Source organism: Barbus barbus (genome assembly GCF_936440315.1).
Source record: "Barbus barbus genome assembly, chromosome: 44".
Classification (NCBI taxonomy): domain Eukaryota; kingdom Metazoa; phylum Chordata; class Actinopteri; order Cypriniformes; family Cyprinidae; genus Barbus; species Barbus barbus.
The window spans coordinates 10,395,336-10,417,490 of record NC_136722.1 but is presented as its reverse complement, the minus strand read 5'-3'; the positions used below and the strand labels follow the sequence as shown (position 1 = coordinate 10,417,490).

The 22,155-nt window shown below is 37.7% G+C and overlaps 3 protein-coding genes across 4 annotated transcripts; 1 reads left to right on the top strand and 2 right to left on the bottom strand.

The window, feature by feature from the left end:
* Window positions 1-161: 161 nt before the first annotated feature.
* On the bottom strand, window positions 162-4,303 carry LOC306863627 (flap endonuclease 1). 2 transcript variants are annotated; one of them, XM_079407093.1, is made up of 12 exons: window positions 3,893-4,303; window positions 3,548-3,653; window positions 3,359-3,461; window positions 3,108-3,210; window positions 2,260-2,323; window positions 2,073-2,182; window positions 1,851-1,987; window positions 1,669-1,735; window positions 1,431-1,562; window positions 831-982; window positions 593-707; window positions 162-422 (listed from the first exon to the last, which is right to left on the bottom strand). In XM_079407093.1, exons 2-12 carry the CDS (start codon window positions 3,627-3,629, stop codon window positions 345-347), a joined length of 1,143 nt encoding a protein of 380 aa, XP_079263219.1. In that variant the 5' UTR covers window positions 3,630-3,653; window positions 3,893-4,303; the 3' UTR covers window positions 162-344. The 2 variants fall into 2 exon arrangements, with proteins under 2 accessions (XP_079263219.1, XP_079263220.1); XM_079407094.1 differs by having other exon boundaries at window positions 4,186-4,269.
* On the top strand, window positions 4,090-15,440 carry LOC306863626 (transmembrane 9 superfamily member 1-like). The gene is made up of 10 exons (XM_079407092.1): window positions 4,090-4,129; window positions 4,297-4,459; window positions 5,557-5,777; window positions 5,888-6,019; window positions 6,407-6,529; window positions 7,449-7,801; window positions 10,848-11,002; window positions 11,876-12,061; window positions 12,350-12,623; window positions 14,250-15,440. Exons 3-10 carry the CDS (start codon window positions 5,565-5,567, stop codon window positions 14,641-14,643), a joined length of 1,830 nt encoding a protein of 609 aa, XP_079263218.1. The 5' UTR covers window positions 4,090-4,129; window positions 4,297-4,459; window positions 5,557-5,564; the 3' UTR covers window positions 14,644-15,440.
* Window positions 15,441-16,859: 1,419 nt separating this feature from the next.
* Window positions 16,860-20,782, bottom strand: LOC306863625 (uncharacterized protein). The gene is made up of 4 exons (XM_079407091.1): window positions 20,216-20,782; window positions 19,049-19,410; window positions 18,843-18,962; window positions 16,860-17,793 (listed from the first exon to the last, which is right to left on the bottom strand). Exons 1-4 carry the CDS (start codon window positions 20,571-20,573, stop codon window positions 17,476-17,478), a joined length of 1,158 nt encoding a protein of 385 aa, XP_079263217.1. The 5' UTR covers window positions 20,574-20,782; the 3' UTR covers window positions 16,860-17,475.
* Window positions 20,783-22,155: the final 1,373 nt, after the last annotated feature.

The following is a 22,155-nucleotide window of genomic DNA, read 5'->3' as shown; positions in this document are numbered from 1 at the left end:
GGTAACATAGTCAACAGGTTTCACCTGCATTGTGGTCGGGAACAAAAAAAATATATTCAGGTAACCAGCCCATTTAGATGCCTTAAAACAAAAAGAAGTGTTCTGTCCAATTCAGACAGCGTTTTTCTGCAAGCAAACCAAATGGAAACAAAACACACTCTGACGTGATTAAATATTTATCTTTATTCAAGATATAGAAACAGAAAATAGGGCATTTAACATTTTTTCTCCCCATGTTCATTAAAATAATGAAAGCAACTGTTCTCATGTTTTGTTCCTTAATACAAAATGTTTTGACTGTTTATGACACTACAAGCTCAGAACTTCTCAAGCTGAAATCGCTTTCATTTGCCCTTCTTGAACTTGCCTGGCGTAGCACTCGTCTTCTGCTTCTTTTTAGCAGATCCCTTTATTTCAGGCTCCTATATAAAAACAAAAAAATAGTTTTTTTCTTTAAACAGATAAACCACTGTTTAATGAAGAAAGCCACACACAATTACCATAAAATTAATCATGACTGTATTATTCTTCAGAATACTTCATTTTCAATCTAGTTATACAACAGTTCGTTTTAGTAATTACTTCCTCCTACCTTACGCTTAGAGGAAATTGATCCGGTTACAGTAAAGAATGCGTCCAGTCTTCCCTGGGTGCTCCCTTGTCTACTCTTCATTATCTTCTTACAGCCATTACGGATACGATCCTCACTGGCAACACACAAATTTAACATCTGAAACACATTCTGCTGCTGCGAGAACCACAAATACAAGAGAACAACTTCCTTTCTATTTGCTCCTTTTCACAGCATAACAGATTTGGTTGCTTTGTACCTGAACTGTTTCTCAGCACACATGAACTGAATCAGTCCATCCTCGTCAGGTTCATTCCACTTCAGATCAACAGAGGTGCCATCAATGACCTCAGGCTCCAAGAAGAGACTCCGAGCCTCTTTATAAAGCCAGTCCTCTGGAGCTGGGTGCTTCTGCAACACAAAACAAGAAAATATCACATTGTAAACACCATCTAAAACAGGAGGTAGTGGTTGGAGGCTGCTATAATTATAACACACAACTTTGTTTAGGTTAGTATTTGAGCCAAGATGCAAAATTAAGTAAGCTGTTTAATGCAATGAGATTGAGGCAGGAATAGCTTTTCTTACCAATAAAAAAAAAAAATACAGCTACGTATTTCAATTATGCAAGAGACGGTAAAAATTAAGTGCCAAAATAAATAATGAAACTAAATTATGGCGGGCAAAATTTTATGGCCAGAAAATTCTCAATACACTTGGCATTGGCCAAATTTATTTTCTGACTAAGCAACACACTAACCACCACTAGAGGGCACAATTATGCAAGTAAATGATCTTGGATGTGATTGCAACATTTTGACAGCAAGTAAATGCCTTTAAACCGTGTAAATAAACTTACATTTTGGTCAATATTCTCAAGGATCTCTTCAATAGAGCCGTGCTGTTTAATGAGGTCGATGGCCCTCTTAGGTCCGATTCCTTTTATAGTGCCACAGTAGTCACAGCCAAGGAGGATACACAGGTCAATGAACTGAGGAAGACATTCAAACATAAACAGCAATTAGAAAGAACTGACATCTATGATAGGGCAGATATTTGCATACAAAGATAAGACTGAAATAAAGCTAAGGTCTTACCTGTTGATGTGTCAGACCCATTTCCTGTAGAATACGACTGAAATGAAATTCTTGGATAGGGAGTTTTCTAGGATGGAAAAAAAAAAAAATAATTATTTCTGCAAGCCCTCAAATCTCCATAACTATAATATATCCAAATGTCCAAACAGATAATTTCAGATATTAAGTGTATCTATACATACTTTGCTTCACTGGCTGTTAGATGCCTCATCAGGACCGTTGTTCCAAATGTCAGACCGTCCATATCTTCTGTCGCTGTGGCATACACCTTCCCTGATTTCACCAGAGTAGCACAGCTCGCCTCGGCCTCACATGGAGCCTTAACAAGCAAGGTATACAATTATGCTTATATCCATGATAAAAGATAATTCTACGCAGTTTTCTGTCAGTGACTGTGGCAGTACCTCAATGTAAGGGACTCCCATTAGAGTAAGTAACTTCTTGCATTCCTCGTTGTGTTGTTTGGTAACCTTCACTAGTCGCTTACTGAACTTGTCAATGTTCTCCTGTTCACCTGTGAGAAATCTTAGAATTAGGACCCATGTTAATTATTATTTTTTAAAAAGCATGTCATTATGAAAGTGTCTGTACCTGCTTCTTGGGCCTGAGCCAGAAGTTTCTCAGCCTCTGCTCGTCTTTCGCCTCTCTTCTCCAGCTGTAGGGGTTAAAATAAAAAGATCTCTTAATATAGATTGCAGATGTTTTTTGTTTTAACAGAAAAAAAACATCTGTTAGTCAACCAAGTTACTTCACCATATATGCTTAAATGTTTACACTGCATTATGCGCCTCTATACTGTAAATATAAATGTAACTACCAGAGAAAAGCTGTAAAAGGACATTCCAATAAATTCCTGAATGACATCGCATACGATTATATTTTTTTTTATATATATATATATATATATATATATATAGTCAACATTTGAAGTGGATCAAAAAAAGTTCAAAGTTGTTCTAAGACAAGAATGCATTTTGGTTTTAGGTTGTAGGACAACTTTGATTAAAGGTTTTGATCCACTTCAAATGTTGACTTTTGATTCATTTGTCATTATTTTAGTGTTATTGTCTCACTGGGATATACAAGGTCATGTTTTATGGACGGGACACTTATGACAAAATCATTCTTTAAGTGGCTTTCTATAACACTGGTGTTCATAATTACAGTTTAGAGTAAAAAGCAGATTTTGGTAGTTTAAGTAGTTTGGTATATTAACATTACATCAGTTGCAAAGTATACAACCGCCAATATGCCATCCTGCAATATCAGAAACACTGCCTCAGTATTTTCAGTGAATTACTGGCACAGCTGCATTATTTTTTATTAGCTGTAAATGACATCTATTTAAGTTGTGATTTAATGAATCCTGTTATCAGGTCCAAGTCGCTGCTTATTTCAGTTGAGAATATTCCAATAGAGTGACTGTGTTTCTGATGCACCTCTCCTGACTTCAGCTGAGGTGGCTTCCCATCAAACACATAAACCGGCTTGATGCCGCTCTCCAGCATTCGGATGGTCCTGTAGAACATGCCCATGAGGTGGCTGGGGAAACACAGGTTGTGTGAATATTATGACCATGCAAATGTAATCTGGCACATGGTTAGAAAATCAAAGTATACACTTTGAACTCAATCAGCTTGTCATGTTTCTATGCACATTTGCACAAATGATAGCAGACAAATCTACATACCTAGTAGTCTCTCCATCTTCATTCTGCAACACATTACCGTCCTGTCTAACCGCGATTAAAAACTGATAGATGCACATGGACGCATCAATAGCAATTTTCCTTCCTGCAAGCATGTAAAACACTCACGTTACATTTGAGTTTCACTATAACAATTATTTAAAAAATACTATTTAAATGATGAGGCCTTACCAAAGTAGTTTTTGATGTCTTGCTCCTTGATAGCTGAAGGCGCGTGATCTGCAATGAGCTTTGCAAGTCCATGAATTCCCATTGTGATAAACTTATTATCAGAAATCTGGAAGGATTAAAACCCATAAAAACTAAATTATCAGATGCATCAAGTAAGTTTTGACCAACACAGTTAATAGTAAATTAGAAACAAAAAAAACACGGAGCAGCTCATACATCAACAGTAAATAACGAAACAAACAAACACCCAAAACAAAGCTTAAACCCCATCAAGACTTATACATGCACCGCATATCTGTACCAACGTTTCACAAACTGTAAGACGCAAAAACAAAAAAAGCTTACCAATAAAATATGTTTCAGCTTCTCGCTTTTCAGTCACAGACACAAACAACAACCGCGCCAAAAATTAGTCAATTTCGCGCGAAATCTATGGGATCCGGATCCTGTGGTAGGCGATGGAATCGATTTCACAAAATTGTCTAGTTCTGTCTTCGCAAGGAAGAACAACAGAACATGTATACTATCTCGATCGATTAGTCAGGCCTGGCAAGACATCAATGAGAGCGAAGACATTTCCCGGTAACGCTTATCACCTCTTATAATGCACGATAAACGTGTAATCTTATTAAACTCACACTTGAAGCTGTGAATCAATGATGCAGAGACTTGTCAAAGCAGGTGCAGGTGTTGCGTTGTAGCCCCGCCCACCCCGGAAGATCCCAATAAGGTTGTTTTTATTTTTTAAGGTGACGTGGAGTCGCTGCTGATCTCGACCTTTCGGCTGTTTCATCGCCTAAAAGCAAAGATCGGATGTCTTCTAACCCTAGCAATGTGATATTACACATACAAGAGTGCTGTTGACTGGATTTGGAAAAGAAAGACGCGATTCTGAGGAAGCATCTGAAACAGGTCTGTTGCATTTCTCTGATGCGGAAGTATTTCAAGCATCTTATTTAGTGTTTTTTCAATCCGAGTGCAGACTGATTGATTTGTTTATGTCTGAAACATACTAGCTATATTTAACCTCTCAAAACTGAAGACGTTGTAAAGATGGCTCTATTTTTGCATTAGGAGACTCAACAAAATAATTTTTATTTTACAGTGTCCTTGTTACACATATAGTATGCACTTTCTTTAGTAATATCGGTTAATTATGCACAATTACAAGCAACTGAACTAAACCCCAACACTATTTTAAATATATGTTGTTAATTTGGTACTTAATGTGGTAACAAGTTATTTTAAGGTGTTCTTGTTATACATGTTACATGTACTTAATATTCTAATAACAATAAATGAAAGTAATCCTAAGGCAAACACTAATCCTAACCATATAGTAAGCACATGTTGTTAGTTTAATATTAGTCCGCACTTTAATGTATAACAAGAACACCTTAACCCTCAGGGCTTATGCTAAAACATACATTTTCTTTTTTACGATTACTATTTTAATAATTTATATAACAACATAACAATTACATAGTTATTGCAGGTGCTGTGACCATTTTCTCTTCAAGGCATAGTTCTTCACAAAATTAAATCAGGTTTTTTTTTACTCACATGTTTGAATTTTTATAAATAAAATGTAGTCACTACATTTTATGAAGTCATAAATAATAATAATAATTAGACATTTAAAATAGTTTTATATGTCCAAGTATAACTTATAGTATATGCATATGTCCATTCACTTAAAAAAAATCAAGATTCAAATTTATAGGAAGTCTAAAATGTTACATGATTACATTTACAAAAATTATTAAGAGAAAATGTTTATTTTAGATGCTGTGACCATTTATCTTAAAGGGATAGCTCATCCCAAAATGAAAAATCATGGTTGTGTTTTTCAATATTTATGTAGTCACTACATTTATATAAAGTTATTAAAATTGAAGTTCTAGATGGAGTCTAGCATGTCAGACCACTTAAAGTAATTATGTCAGTGTTTTTGTTGTTGTTTGCATAGTTGCTGACCTCTTTTGCATTCTTGATTTACCCTCTGACAGGCGTTGTCATGACAGCAAGACTGGGATGTTCAGGCCCGTGTGTCGCTGGTCGATCCATGAGGCTCTGTGTGCTGGTCCTGTGCTTGCTGCCTCACTTTGGCTGGGCAGTCAGTTACAAGCAAGGTGATCCGGTGATCCTGTACGTTAACAAAGTTGGTCCGTATCACAACCCCCAGGAAACCTATCACTATTACACCCTGCCAGTCTGTAGACCTAAAGAGGTGAGTGTGCGCTGCACTATTCAGTGTTATCTGGATCTTTTAGTGTGCTTGCTTTACTTTTGGTGCAGTACAAGTTGTTTTGATTAACTATTAGATTGACATGTTTGCAGGTCCGTCATAAAGCCTTGAGTCTGGGAGAGGTGTTGGATGGAGACCGCATGGCTGAATCTCTTTACAACATCCACTTCAAGGAAAACACTGAGAGACAGACGCTATGCAAGCTCACTCTCTCCGAGAAAGAGGTATCAATGCAATCTTATTTGCAAAAATTGTTTCATCAAAGATGTTTGGGGTTTGAGTTTGCTCATGTGTACATTGTAGTCTGTTTATTTGTGCAGTTGGAATGGGAAATGATGAGCGAAATGAACTGTTTGCATTTATGGCAAGGATTCTCCATCTTGCTCCAGCTCTAATCAAACATGGTTGAACCAGCTAGTCAAGGTTTTCAGGTTCATTTGAGAATGAGAGTAAAGGGTGTGTTAAAGGTTTGGATCTAAACTCTGTAGGAAGCCAGATCTCCTCGGGCAGGATTTATCACGTTTTCATGTCATGAAAGAGGAAACGGCAGAGACTTAGGAGAATGGAATTCTTTCAGATGTCTCATATTTTATACATTTTTGAAACTACAGGTGGATCAGTTGCGAGAGGCAATCGAGGAGCTGTATTACTTTGAGTTTGTCCTAGATGACATTCCCATCTGGGGTTTCATGGGATACATGGAAGAGAGTGGATTCCTGCCTCACAGCCACAAGGTCTTTTTCTTTGTTTCTGTCAGTCACACTAAACTATTTAGACACTTTGGCATAAATATGTGAATTTCATTACGTTAGAGAAGAATATATCAAAACAAGCGGTGTTTTACCAAAAAACGTGGTTAGTTTTAAATATTTAGATACATACATTTTTGTCGACTAATGTTCAAAAGTTTGGTGTCAGTAAGATTTGTTTCTCTTTTTGAATTATTACGTTTATTCAAGGATGCATTAAATTGATGAAAAGTGTCAAGGCATTAATAATGTTACAAAAATGTTCAATTCTGTTCTTTTGAACTTTCTGTTCATACGAGAATCTTGTTCTAAAATTTATCACAGTTTCCACAAAAATATTAGGCAGCACAGCTGTTTTCAACATTGATAATAATAAATGTTTCTCCAGCAGCAAATCAGCATATTAGCATGATTTCTGAAGGATCATGTGACACTGAACGCTGGAGTAATGGCTGCTGAAAATTCACACACACATTTTTATTTATATATATATATATATATATATACACACAGTCATGGCCAAAAATATCACCATCCTTGTTAAATATGATCAAAGAAGTCTGTGAAAATTAATCTGTATTGTTAATCCTTTTGATCATGTATGTGTGTGTGTATATATATATATATATATATATATATATGTATGTGTGTTTGTTTTAGTATTTTGTGTTTAGTGTTTTATTAGGCTTCTTTTTTAAATATGTCTACATAGTTTTTACTTTTAGTTATTTTATTACATCAAGTTAAACTAAATGATAATGAGATGTTTCCTGTGGAACTAGCTAAATTGGGATAAGTTTTGATTTTTTAAAAATATTTTATTTCATTTCAAGTAACAAAAAATGTTTTTATGGTTCTAGTTAACTATAATAACCCTGCTTTATTCACTATTTTTGTACAACAGGTGGGGTTGTGGACACACTTGGACTTCAATATAGAGTACAACGGTGACTCTGTGATCTTCGCCAATGTGTCCGTGAAGGACGTGAAGCCAGAGCCATTGGAGGAAGGCGGGGGAGGGGCAGGCCATGGCGTCAGCAGCGGTGGTCTGACGATCACTCACACCTACAGCGTGCGCTGGTTTGAGAGTACTTTGCCCCATTCACGCAGGGCGGAGCGCCTTAGGGACTATTCCTTCTTTCCTAAGACTCTGGAGATCCACTGGCTGTCCATCATCAACTCTCTAGTGCTGGTGGTGCTGCTTCTGGGCTTCGTCATCATCATCCTCATGAGGGTGCTGAAGAATGACTTCGCCAGGTGAGGGTGTATCTGACGTCACATTTTTATGGAAGCATATGTGTAGCAAAATTCAATTTGCAATGTAAAATGCAAAATGGCAATGCAATGTGTAAAATGGTAATGTATTTCTGTATTTAAATTAAAATTTTTCCATACATATGTGCAACATTTAGTGCAAAATGAAAATGTATTACCCAAATTGATTAGATATGTTTAACATGTCCAAGCAAAAACTGTAGCAAAATTATAATTTAAATGCTGGTATTCCTAAATGCATTTAGATTTAGGGGTAGGAAACTTGGGATTGCATTTTCATCGTGAGACCGCATGATAATTGTAGCAACATTCAAAAGTAAATTTTTTTTTATTGTTTTTGAAAGAAGTCTCTTAAGGCCCCGATATACTTCAAACGAAATCAAAAAACGAACTGATATGGCGAACAAAATCAGGCCGAAACAAAGTTCGTTCTGAGTTTGTTTTGGCAGTTCGATACAGCTCACCAAAGCAAACTTTCTGGGGGAGTTCATTTTAGCTCCTAAACACCTTTGAGCTACCATTGGTCCATGGTGATTACGCAATCGGTGGGTGTGTTCAGGAGCTCCAGCTTCTTTGACACGTGATTTTTATTTTTTCCCCGTTTCGTTTCTCATTCAACAAAGGTCAGGCAGGAGAATAAGTCACTAGCAACATAAATGCACTGTGCCGAATAACTGAACTGCCACAAATGTACGATCGCTCATGGAAAGACTTTAAAGGTTCAGAGAAAGCATTTAATTATTAGAAAGAAATTGCAACGAAGCTTGCATCAACTAGTCGGAGTTATGCAAAAAGCGACGTAGAGAAATATCAAATGCAAGTTTTCCAAACCCATGAAAAGAATGAAACGAAAGAGTAAAGATATAAGGTAGCAAGTACCAAATACATGTTTCAAATAAATGTTATACCATGCTGCTGCTGCTGTTGTTCTTTCAATAAGCAAATTGAAATGAAATGCCAAAAGAACATACAATAATAAACCTTTTGTTTTTATCAAATTATGACAACACAAAATATAAAAACATGTAATAATTTATCCAGTTTAATAAAAGACCTAGATACAGCATCATTGCATCGTTGTTGTGTTTAGGGCATACGCGAGAGCGTCACGACACGTTTACATTAATCTACAGACCGCCTCCAGCAGGGTGTTGGAATGTTCGAAAACAGTATACCGTCGCTCAGCCTTATCGAACTTCTTTTTGCCCCCAAACGAAGAACGAAAACGAACGTACAGTGGGGAAAATAAGTATTTGATACCCTGCCGATTTTTCCAGTTTTCCCACTTACAAAGAATGGAGAGATCTGTAATTTTCATCGTAGGTACACCTCAACTGTGAGAGGCAGAATATAAAAAATATCCAGAAAATCACATTGTATGATTTTTGAATAATTAATTTCCATTTTATTGCATGAAATAAGTATTTGATACAATAGAAATATAGAACTTAATATTTGGTACAGAAACCTTTGTTTACAATTACAGAGGTCCGACGTTTCCTGTAGTTCTTGACCAGGTTTGCACACACTGCAGCAGGGATTTTGGCCCACTCCTCCATACAGGTCTTCTCCAGATCTTTCAGGTTTTGGGGCTGTCGCTGGGCAACACGGAGTTTCAGCTCCCTCCATAGATTTTCTATTGGGTTCAGGTCTGGAGACTGGCTAGGCCACTCCAGGACCTTGAAATGCTTCTTTCGGAGCCACTCCTTAGTTGCCCTTGCTGTGTGTTTGGGGTCATTGTCATGCTGGAAGACCCAGCCACGACCCATCTTCAATGCTCTTACTGAAGGAAGGAGGTTGTTGCCCAAACTCTCGCGATACATGGCCCCATCCATCCTCCCCTTAATACGGTGCAGTCGTCCTGTCCCCTTTGCAGAAAAGCACCCCCATGCTTCACGGTTGGGATGGTGTTCTTGGGATTATACTCATCCTTCTTCCTCCAAACACGGCGAGTGGAGTTTATACCAAAAAGTTCTATTTTGGTCTCATCTGACCACATGACCTTCTCCCATGCCTCCTCTGGATCATCCAGATGGTCTTTGGCAAACTTCAGACGGGCCTGCACATGTGCTGTCTTGAGCAGGGGGACCTTGCGCGTGCTGCAGGATTTTAATCCATGACGGTGTAGTGTGTTACTAATGGTAACCGTTGAGACTGTGGTCCCAGCTCTCTTCAGGTCATTGACCAGGTCCTCCCGTGTAGTTCAAGGCTGATCCCTCACCTTTCTCAGGATCATTGATACTCCACGAGGCGAGATCTTGCATGGAGCCCCAGTCCGAGGGAGATTGATAGTCATTTTGAATTTCTTCCATTTTCTAATAATTGCACAAACAGTTGTTGCCTTCTCACCAAGCTGTTTGCCTATTGTCCTGTAGCCCATCCCAGACTTGTGCAGGTCTACAATTTTGTCCCTAGTGTCCTTAGACAGCTCTTTGGTCTTGCCCATAGTGGAGAGGTTGGAGTCTGTGAACTCAATCAAAGACATATATTTATGTCTTTTATACAGGTAACGAGTTCAAACAGGTGCAATTAATACAGGTAATGAGTGGAGGATAGGAGGGCTTCTTAAAGACAAACTAACAGGTCTGTGAGAGCCAGAATTCTTGCTGGTTGGTAGGTGATCAAATACTTATTTCATGCAATAAAATGGAAATTAATTATTCAAAAATCATACAATGTGATTTTCTGGATTTTGTTTAATATTCTGTCTCTCACAGTTGAGGTGTACCTACGATGAAAATTACAGATCTCTCCATTATTTGTAAGTGGAAAAACTTGAAAAATCGGCAGTGTATCAAATACATATATTTGCTCCACTGTATATCGGGGCCTTTTTATGCTCACAAAGGCTGCATTTATTTGATTAAAAATACAGTGAACAGTAATTTTGTGAAATATTGTTAAAATTTTAAACAACTTTACTATTTGAAGAGGTTTACAGTGTAATTTCTATCTGTGATGGGAAAGCTGAATTTGATTATTAATGAATAACGGTCTGATCGAACACTGTTGCTGTATGTGTGTACAGGTATAATGTGGAGGAAGATGGCGGCTGTGACGACCTGGATCAGGGGGATAACGGATGGAAAATCATCCACACGGATGTCTTTCGCTTCCCACCGTATAAGAGCCTCCTGTGTGCTGTACTAGGGGTCGGAGCGCAGTTTCTGACTCTGGCCACAGGTATGACATACTACATTATAGAAATATTAAAAATGAACACACATTTTCACATGTGCAAACTATTTGAAGATTTGGGTTATTTTAATATTTCAGAATTGCATCTCCATTTTAAAACTTTACTAATAAAAATGTTCAACTCTTAAATAATAGAATATAATACTTAGGGCTGCACGATTAATCGCATGCGATTGTCATGCGCATCTCGTCAGTAAAGCCGGTTCTTGATAACCTTATAAGTGGACCTCAGAGAACAGTACAAATTAATAAACTCATTACTTTAAAAAGTCATTACTTTTTATCTTATTTGTGACCCTGGACCACAAAACCAATCATAAGGGTAATTTTTTTTAAAAATTTAGATTTCTACATGATCTGAATAAATTGTTTTTTTTTTTTTGATAGAACAATATTTGGCTGAGATACAACTATTTGAAAATCTTGAATCTGAGGGTGCAAAAAAAGTCCAAATGAAGTCCTTAGCAATGCATATTACTAATCAAAAATTAAGTTTTGATACATTTATGGTAGGAAATTTACAAAATATCTTCATGGAACATGATCTTTACCTAATAACCTAATGATTTTTGGCATAAAAGAAAAATCAATAATTTTGACCCATACAATGTACTGTTGGCTATTGCTATAAATATACCCGTGCTACTTATGACTGGTTTTGTGCTCCAGGGTCACGTTAGATGATTTTGCAATATTTTGTCTAATACAATTGTAGCAATTGAAGTGCTTAAATATTTGAACTGAGAGGGGGAAGCAGTTGAGATTTGGGATGAAAATGAGAGGAGCGTTGCAGATAGAAAGAACATGACCTTCAGGTTGCACACTGACCTGCTGGATCCTCTTTCCTGGTTTCTTTAGGAATCATTGTCATGGCACTGCTGGGGATGTTTAATGTCCATCGTCATGGTGCCATAAACTCGGCAGCGATTGTATTGTACGCTCTGACCAGCTGTGTGTCGGGTTACTGTTCCTGCAGCTTCTACACACAGATTCAGGGCCAGCGCTGGGTCTGGAATATTATCCTTACCTCTGCGCTCTTCTCTGGTGAGACACAACAGCCTTCTGCATCTGTTCAAATAGATAGAATGGGGTACTGTTTCTCACAATGCCATGTGCTCAATATGATTTTTTTCCATTTCTGGTGTATTTTATTTTAAAGGTTAATCTCTTACCCGACTCATTGTACATATTATACAGCATGCTATTATTTTATTCCAAATATAGCCTGCCAGAATTACAGTGCTTTCACATGCAGAAGTAACAGAATTTTCGCCCACTCACTGCTGCTCTCTTTGTCTTTCTTATTTGTTTCTCTCTCTCTGATGCATTTAGCCCCTCTCTTTTTCACCTGGAGTGTGGTGAACTCTGTTCACTGGTGGAGTGGATCGACTCAGGCCCTGCCTGCCACCACCGTGCTTCTGCTGCTTGGTGCCTGGGTGCTGGTGGGGTTCCCTCTCACCGTTATTGGTGGAATTGTTGGAAAGAACAGAGCAGGCAACTTCCAGGCCCCGTGTCGCACACGTAACATACCTCGCCAGATCCCCCAGCAGCCCTGGTACAAACGCACGGCCGTGCACATGGCCATCGGAGGTTTCCTGCCTTTCAGGTAAGAGCTGTGAATCTCTGCAGAAGGTTTCTAGACAATGGAATATTTTCTTTAATTAATTAGTCCAAAAGAAATTAGCCAAATAAAGCTCTCTTAAAGTGTGTGTGTGTGTGTGTGTGTGTGTGTGTGTGTGTGTGTGCATGCATGTTTATGTGGTTTATGAGGACACAAATTTGTATAATGACATGGGTATGACAGAGGTATTACAATATGAAGGTGGTTTATGAGGACACTGCCTATGTCCCCGTAATTCAAAAGGCTTAAATAACATACTAAATGGTGTTTTTTTTTATCTAAAAATGCACAAAGTCTCCTGTGAGGGCTAAGTTTAGGGGTAGGGTTGGTGTAGGGCAATAGCACACACAGCTTGTTCAGTATAAAAACCATTACGCCTATGGAGAGTCCCCATAAACCACAAAAACCAACGTGTGTGTGTGTGTGTGTGTGTGTGTGTGCACCTGGTATTCATCACGTCCTGGGGACCAAATGTCCCCACAAGGATAGTAATACCAGTAAATCTTAATCTTGTGGGGACATTTTTTGGTCCCCATGAGGAAACAAGCTTATAAATCATACAGCATAAAGTTTTTTGAAAATCTAAAAATGCAGCATGTTTCCTGTGAGGGCTAAGTTTAGGTGTAGGGTTGGTGTAGGGCAATAGCACATACAGATTGTACAGTATAAAAACCATTACGCCTATGGGATGTCCCCATAAAACATGGAAACCCAACATGTGTGTGTGTGTGTGTGTGTGTGTATACATACATATAGTGGTAACGTACATCTTTGGATGCTTCTCCTTCAGTTATTTTGCAATGACTGGAGCCTTTAGCTATTATAATATTTATTATATATAATAGAAAATATAAAATAAGACATTTTTTATATATGTAAGAAAACATATTATATTGTAAAAAAATTATCAAATAGAATATTCATATATAATATTTATATATATATTTTTTTTAAATTAAACGTATTATTAAATATGTTAATATTATGTAATGTCATATAATAATAATTATATATTATGCGTTTTTTAAAACATGCAAGTTAATATATAATATGATATTTTATATGTGGGGCTATGTAGCTCCCCCCTAATCCAGAACATGGGGGGGGCTATGTTCTCAGAATTGCGAGTTTATATCTCACAACTATGACTTTTTAACTCTCAACTGCAAGTTTATATCATGCAATTATGAGAAAAAAAGTCAGAATTGAGAGAGAAAAAGTCGCAGTTACCTTTTAAATGTTTTATTCAGTAGCGGAAACGGACTAATAAAGATCACATTAGCAATTAAAGGAAATACACTTGGTCAGGTCAAAGTGTCTGAATGTTTGGTCCCAAATTTTTTATCAATTTTACTGGTAGTCCACTGTATGAATAATTTTGGGGTATAATATGTCAGTTTACTTTATTTTGCTATACTCGCTTACATAAATGAACTATAGTATCCTGCACCCACTAGTAACAAATATCAAAAATTATTTTGGTGTCTGAATAATTTTTGGTTTGATTAAATATAAATAAATGTAAAATATATAAAAAAAAATGTATTTAGTTTTTATATTATATTACTCACTCTTCCTTTCACATCTGTTTTTTTCCACTTGACTTTGCAGTGCCATCTCAGTTGAACTGTACTACATCTTTGCCACCGCGTGGGGTCGTGAACACTACACACTCTACGGCATTCTGTTGTGCGTCTTTGCCATCCTGCTCTCGGTGGGCGCCTGCATCTCTGTGGCACTCACCTACTTCCTACTCTCAGGCGAGGACTACCGCTGGTGGTGGAGAAGTGTTCTTAGCACCGGCTCCACTGGCATCTTTATATTTGTTTACTCACTCTTCTACTACCACAATCGCTCCAATATGAGCGGCCTTGTACAGAGCGTCGAATTCTTTGGATATTCCTTGCTCACTGCGTTTGTTTTCTCGCTCATGCTGGGAACGGTCTCCTTCTGGGCTTCTCTGGCTTTTATTCGTTACATCTACCGTAGCCTTAAGATGGACTGAGTTTGTTTCCTCTCAAGTTTCCTCACATGGGGAAGAAACTCATGGACCAGGTCCTCATGGATCCCTGCATGAGCAGGTTTTGTGTTGCTGAAGTATATTAAACTATCAAAACTGTTGATGCCAATCTTAAAAGGAATAGAGAACAGACAATGTGACTGAGACTAATTGAATTATTTTGCTCACCAACACCCTGATACTTAATTCACATAGATATATGTATAGTTGCTAGATTATATATGCACATCGAATACAGAGGTATTGAGTCATTTTGGATCGTTTGGGCTGAATGGAATGGCTTTTCATACTTCAAATGTTGCTGACCAAGTATCCGAGACTTGAAAGTTCCCTTTTGGATTTTATGTAGTGAATATGACTAAAATGATTAAATGTCAGTTTCAGAACATAAGGGGAAAGAATCAGAGGCCTTCATACTTATCTATGTTTCATAAGACCATTGAGGAGATGAAGCACTTTTATGTACTTTAGGTGGGTTTACTTGATTACAGGTGGATGTTGGTTATATGGAAGGATATTATAATCTTTGAGGAAAAAGGAATGTGTCATATTATTTTCAGAGGGTGCAGTATACGCATTTTGACCAAAAGAGTAGTTTTGGAGGGAAGGTTTACCACGAGCAAGCTGAAGAAATGAAGAATTGATTATAGAAGCAATACCATGCTCTAAAGTCGCCATCAACTGTGATCTGTTGCAATGTAAATATATTGTTTTCAATAGTCACTTTTATTACGGTAAGAGAAATAAATGTGGGTAAAATGCAGCAACTGTGGTGTCTTTTGAAAATGGCTGTGTGAATTGATTTCAAGCTCATTCTCAGAAATGTCTTGCCCTTCTGACATACGTTCTTACACACTATTGTTAAAAAGTGTAATGTTTTTGAAAGAAGTCTCTTTAACCAAGGCTCTATTTATTTCATCACAAATACAGTAGAAAGTAACAAGCTGTACCCACTATAATGTCAATATAATCTGTTGATTTCTTGAACGCAATGGCCAATCCGAGGCATTTTAGTATCCACTCAATCGAAACGCCAGAGATTTTTCATTACCGAGTTCTGTACGCTCATGAATCCTCTGATTCATTTTAAGTGTAGTCACAATGTAAAGAAGAAATTAAGTGTGCAGTGGAGACAACTTCATTGTCAGATCGCCATGAATTAAAGCATGTCAGCTTTTTGCAAGCTTTCTTGGCTATATATAATCAAAGAATTTCAATAAAAGTTTTATTCTTAATGCTGATAAAAGGACGAATGGCCACATACACGTTGAGAGTGACATCCGCATATAAATGTGGGATTCACCTCCAAAATTGCAATCTATGGAACAAAAACATCCCTGCGTTCCATTCGGAAGGGCTCACCCCTATGCCTTAAGAGCGTTGAAGGGTGTAGAGGACCAAACAGTTCCTTGAAGTGGCCAGTTTTGGTCACTTTGGTTTGGGATGACCCTTCCTCAATATGGTGGCCATGATTGTTTTCACTTTGAAGTGCCCTTTGCAGGGTGATATGCCATTTGGAACGCACCATCAATGTCAAACCGAAAGCTCGCCACACGTCCTAAAAAGTGGAGCCAAAATATTTTGATCGCCATTAGGTGGCTGGCTGCAGTATAGGTCAACCTCACCCATTTTAACAAATTGGACCTAATCCAAAAAAATTAAATTACACTGCAAATAATTTCCCAAAAATATTTTCCATCATATGTAGTTCTTATCTCTGTGTTGCACATTTAAGTGTTTGTTTTTCCTAATAAGTTGCTTTTAGTTATTTTGATACTACAAAACAGTGTGTCTGTGGGAGTTTGGGTGGAATTTTGATACTGCAGGTCCAGCTCAGTATCAGTACATCACATACTCACTTTTCTATAGTGAAATGAAGATGTGTCGCCATCTTCAGTCTCGATCCAACTAGATGTGCATTAAGGCTAGAGCACCCGCTCTAACTTCAAAATGAAACTGGTTTTGATTCTGGAACCAGGCCTGCAAATGCCATAGAACTCATAAAAAGGTTAGTTTTAAATTAGTAAAATGTCAATTTAACAAAAAAATAAACTTTAGGAATAGCATATAAATTAGTTGCTCATGTGACAATCACCTCAGGGAAGCGAGTGAGGAAGTGGAAAACATTAAAAAGCATGGTTAGGCCAAAAAAAAAGAAATACAAGTACATAAAATAAATAAAGTTACAATAAAATAAGACTCAAGTTGAACGTCAGATAAAATTTATTGCTCAACCGGGTCAAAACAAAGTTTAGGTGGGCAGGAGTACTTTGCCACTCAATTAGGCTTGTGCCTGCAATTACAACGCATTGTTCAATAGTATATACCAGGTACAGTGAGCAAGAATTTTCTATAAGAAAACGCATAAAATGTAGCACATCACATACACAGTGATTAAATGGAAATTGATACACAAAACAAAACAGCGCAGTACAGACAACCTTTTCCCATACACGTCAGCTCTTGAGCGGTGCCTTGCATATATATAGATTCATGTAACTCGAAGTCAGTTTGTCCTGACTAAATCCAAAAAAAGTAAACAAGCACCTGGAAGAGCAAAGGATCATGATATTAAATACTCTGAAAGGTACAATGAAGTTATAAAAATAGATCTCGGTATAAAACATGCTGAGTGTTTTAAAAAGGCCAAACCTTACAAAAATCTTGAGACATGTCTCATTTGGCCCCAACCGGCAACCCATGACATTACTGCCTAAAAATTATCCAACAGTTTCTTGCAAAAAATAAGAAATATTTACAAATGCAGTGAACGGCCAGGATGCGGAGCTGAATGGGAATATACACAAGCAGCAGGACTCACAGCAAAGTCATTCCTTTCGTTGTCCACTGGGTGGCACCAGGCATGGATGCCATTGGAGTAGGGTTGCCTTTGTTGGCAGCATTGCTGCCATCACAGCCTTGCATGTAGCTAGCAGGGCTGGGGAACTCGTAGTGCGTCACAGCTGGGGGCACAGGCCAGTTTCCCGGGGGTCTTGTGGTGGCCTGGGTAGGAGAGCATGGCTGTGGGTAGCTGGGGTAGAAGGGCGTTTGTGGAGGACTCCTCTTGAACACAGGCGCTCTCATCTGAGGGTTACCGTAGGGGTCTTGGATTGCTCGAGGGGTTTCAGTCTGAAACTAAGAGGGATGGGGTGTTAGAATGCACTTTTTTTTTTTGAATGCACACTCACCACAACCAAACATGGGTCATTTGTATCATGCCTTTAAGACATTAAACGACTGAAATGCCTCCTTTGTAGATGACAACTTGCTCTATGTCCACACATCAGTTCCGTTACCATCAAAACAGAATGAGCAACAACGTAGACCCTTAAAACAGGTACGACTTGCTATAAAAATACTTTGAGGAAAAAAAAAAAAAAAAAAAAAAGGGGTTTGGTCCAGTGTTGTTTTGGAGCCATCTGAGTCTGACTTTACTTGGATGGATGTAACATACACTGTCACAACTTAGTTTGTTACTGATCTCGCAAAACTTTTAACAAAGCCAAAAGATACATTTATTTTAAGTTACTACTAACAATTACGGTTCATTAACCAGAACAGAAATATTTATGGTTTAGCTTCCAAAAAAAAAAAAAAAAAACACGTTACATGCCAAGTTAAATGCATAAATAAAAGGAAGCTTAGATGGCAAGCTTAAAATTACTAATTTAATTTTAATAGTATTGTCCAAATTTTGACAAATGTATCCCAGTGATGGCATAGCTGAATTTAGCAGTCTTCAGTGTCACATGACCCTTTAAAATAATTTTAATATGCTGTTTTGGTGCTCAAACATAAAAAAATAAAAAATAAAAAACAACCTGCACAAATGCATTATTAATTCGTTAACAATGAGGAGAAAAAAAAAAAAAAAAAAAAAGGGGAAGCTCAAAAACGCAGGCTTCCAGGTTCACCACATTTAAATGCAATCTTTGTATGCATTGTAATCATGACTTATGTGAAAAGCCAAAGTTAAAATTTCAGAATTAATTTAACTATGATGCATGCTGTCGCCATTCAGAATAAGTAGCTGCATTTTTGTACTGCAACCTCATAACAAGCCATTGTCACACCCTAATAAAAACTTAAAACATCCTTCTAAAAATCAGGGTTTTTTTTTTTTTCCCTTCTTCACAAAACAAATTAAATCATACAGATTTGGAATGACATGAAACTACACTCACCTGAGTGTGAGGAGCTGGTGTGCTGGGTACGGCATTGACGACATACCTCTCCGTCATCCAACTACTGTCTCTTTGATGCCTCTTGAGTTTCATCCTACGGTTTTGAAACCATGTTTTCACCTTCGGAAAGAAATGAGTTGACCATTATGACTACTAAATCTACTAAAACTTCAACCATTTCAAACATTCTCTTTAGAATCACAAACCTGCTTGTACGTTAGACCCGTCGCTCCAGCAAGCGTCTTCATCTCTGCGGGCGTGAGGTATCTCTGGATATTGAATCGGTGGATCAGAGCACTCATCTGCTCCTCCGAAAAGGCAGCCCGGGTCTTGCGGGTCTGAGTTGGAGGTCGGGCTGGAGATGTGGTCAATGCAGGCAGCGGAGGCAAGGCTTCCACCCCCAGATTCAGACTCACTGGCTCCTCTTTTGCTGCAGAGATGGAGTTTGAGACCTGCTCTCCACTATCAGGACTGCCACTGGCCGTCTCATACTCCCGATCTCCCCAGGACTGAAGATTGAGGTTGGTCAGAGTGACTCCCTCATGACTGCTGCCCGAGCTCCAGGACTCTACTCAAATAGAGGAAAAAAAAATAAAAAATCATGTTAGACCAATACATTTGTAACAAAATTTGATGAAACATTAAAATGCATTTATAAAGTTGCTTGCATTTCCTTTAAGTGCTTATAAACTAACAACTCAGTGGCAGATTTATTGGCAATTTGACATCCAAAAGAAATATAAAAAAAGTTTTGGTAACCAAAATAAAGCTTAAAGTCAATTAGATTTATCTAAAATATAATTGTATATCTATTAAGTTTGGGTATATTGAGTTTTGCTGCACTGGCAACTAACTGAAATATAAACTAGCATACAACAAATAAAAAAATAAAAAAAATAAAAAATAAAAAAAAAGCCCATTACAAAATTAAAGTTTTAAACTAATTCAAATGAGCATTCAAAATATTAAAGTCATATTAGATACCATAGATGCACATACATAAAATTCTTCATTCGTGATGAACAACATGCATTCATATTTTAACAAGTGCTCCGCTAGTCAGAAGTTAAATTGGTAAAAAAAAAAAACAGTTGAGATGGTATTTCTTTAAGCCATCCATGAAGCACACAGAAGGGAAAAAAAGCAAGCAAATTCTCACTCAGAAATCTCTACTAAAGCGCAAGTAAGACTAATTAAATGTTAAATTTGGAGGTAGCCTATAAACTCAGAAAAGGTATTGTTATAATACAATTTAAAATAAAACCAGTAGTCATTTTTTGCAAAAACTTTTTTTTTTACTGTGAAACTAAGTTATAAGTAGCTCCTTAAATTGATTTAATTAGTGAGGTTTTGCGGTGTCAGAGGAGGCTTACCTGGCGTATGGGCCTCTGAATCACTGGGTGTATCGCTGCAGACCTGCTCTGCATCTTTCGGCTTCGGATAGGGCTCGGTCTTATTGTAGGAGAGGAAGATCCGCCCGTTCTGCGCGTGGCTCGGATAGTGGCCGTAGGTGCTGGTGCTGCCGTTCTCCGTGCTCCAGGGCGGCGACTGCTGCGCGGTTTGAGCGGAGTAACAGGTCGCGGTGACCCCGCCGGAGTGAGTGTACGCGGCCTCGGCCCAGCTGAGATTCGGGTGGCCGTGCTCAGACACTTGCGGGTACACGAGCCCGTATGCATACGCATGATAAGATGGGTTGAAGTTATAACTTACTGGCATCTTCCAATCCGCCATCCCGTCGTCAGATGAACGCAGAGCAGAAAGCAAATGTGCAGAGTTGGACCAATTAACGGCCTAATAAACAACACCCAACTACGAAAACCTTCGAAAACGGATGACTCTAACAGCTCTCCTCCTCATAGTATCGCAAAAAGACCCCTTGAGATGATCTGTTGTGGAAGACGTGTGGAGAAGCTGATTTATAAAGCCAGGTGAGCTGGAGTGGGTGGGGCGGAACTGCGACGAGATGCTCGGACCAATCAGGTGCAAGTTCTGAGAGGCGTCAGCCACACCCTCATTACGCATGTACCTGGACCACTTTTATACTATACTATACTATACTACTATACTTGCTTATATTCATGTAGCGTTTTAGGTTTTAGGTTTTTTAAACTACACTACTGTTCAGCCTGCATATTAAGAAAATGACGCTGAAAATAAAATAAAAAAGTTAAATTTTTATTTACAACTTTTTTCAAAATGTATTATTTTAAAGAATGACGCAAAAATGAAATTAAAATTAAACTTTTGCTTTTATGTCTTGAACTTTTTTTTAAATTTTATTTATTCCTGTTTTAACTAAAACATTTTTAATTTTTAAATATTTATCATTCAGTTTAATGAACATACTTTAGCACATTAGGCTACTTGTGATTATATTTCATATAACCCATGATTGTTTGATAATGCACCTGATTTTGGTATTTGTTTTAGCATTTTAACCTTAGGCTACATTTTCGAACATAATTAGCCTTCTTCAGGCTTCTTATCTCTCTAATAAATTGTCTGTTTTAAATGTTCACCACAGTATCTTTCAGGGGAATTGCAAGCTCTCAGTCATTTTTTTTTTATTATTAGCATGATTAATCATACAAAAGCAAGACAAAGCGTCATGTGAACAAGTTTTAGAGCCCTATAAGCGTGATAATATAAAGCTTTCAACTTTTAAAATGTTTGTGGGGTATGGAATGTATCACTGCTAGGCATTTACTGGCTGGACTGTTTGAATGCCTTAAAACAGGTTTGCCTTAAATTACCACCTGAATAGGTGTGTTGTAGTCCACCCTGCCTGCTGCATTAGAATGGAAATATTTCTGTAGGAGGTGAAAGTGTGATGATCATGGAGTGATTGACCGCAGATCTGTTTATATGGGAAAGAGGTGTGAATGAGTAGGGAGGGGATGGCAGCAATGCATCTGCCTTTTGCACTTTACCAATTCACCAAGATAGACAAATTAAGCAGCTTTATACAATTTAAAGTACAAACTTTTACAATTATAGGCCCGGTTTCACAGACAGCGCTTAGGCTAACCCAGGATTAGGCCATAGTTCAATTAGGACATTTGAGTAATTTTTATAAACATGCTTTGGAAAAAAACATCACTGGTGTGCATCTTGAGACAAAACAAATGCACTGATATATTTTAAGATCAGTCAGTGCAAGTTTCTTTCAGCTGAACCAGCTCAGACTTATGTTTTAGTCTGTTACTAGGCTTAAGCCTTGTCTGTGAAACTAGGGGATAGTGTTTTACTTGACCTTTAATGACATATGTATGTAAACCTATGTATTTTTTGTTGCCAAATAATAATAGTTACA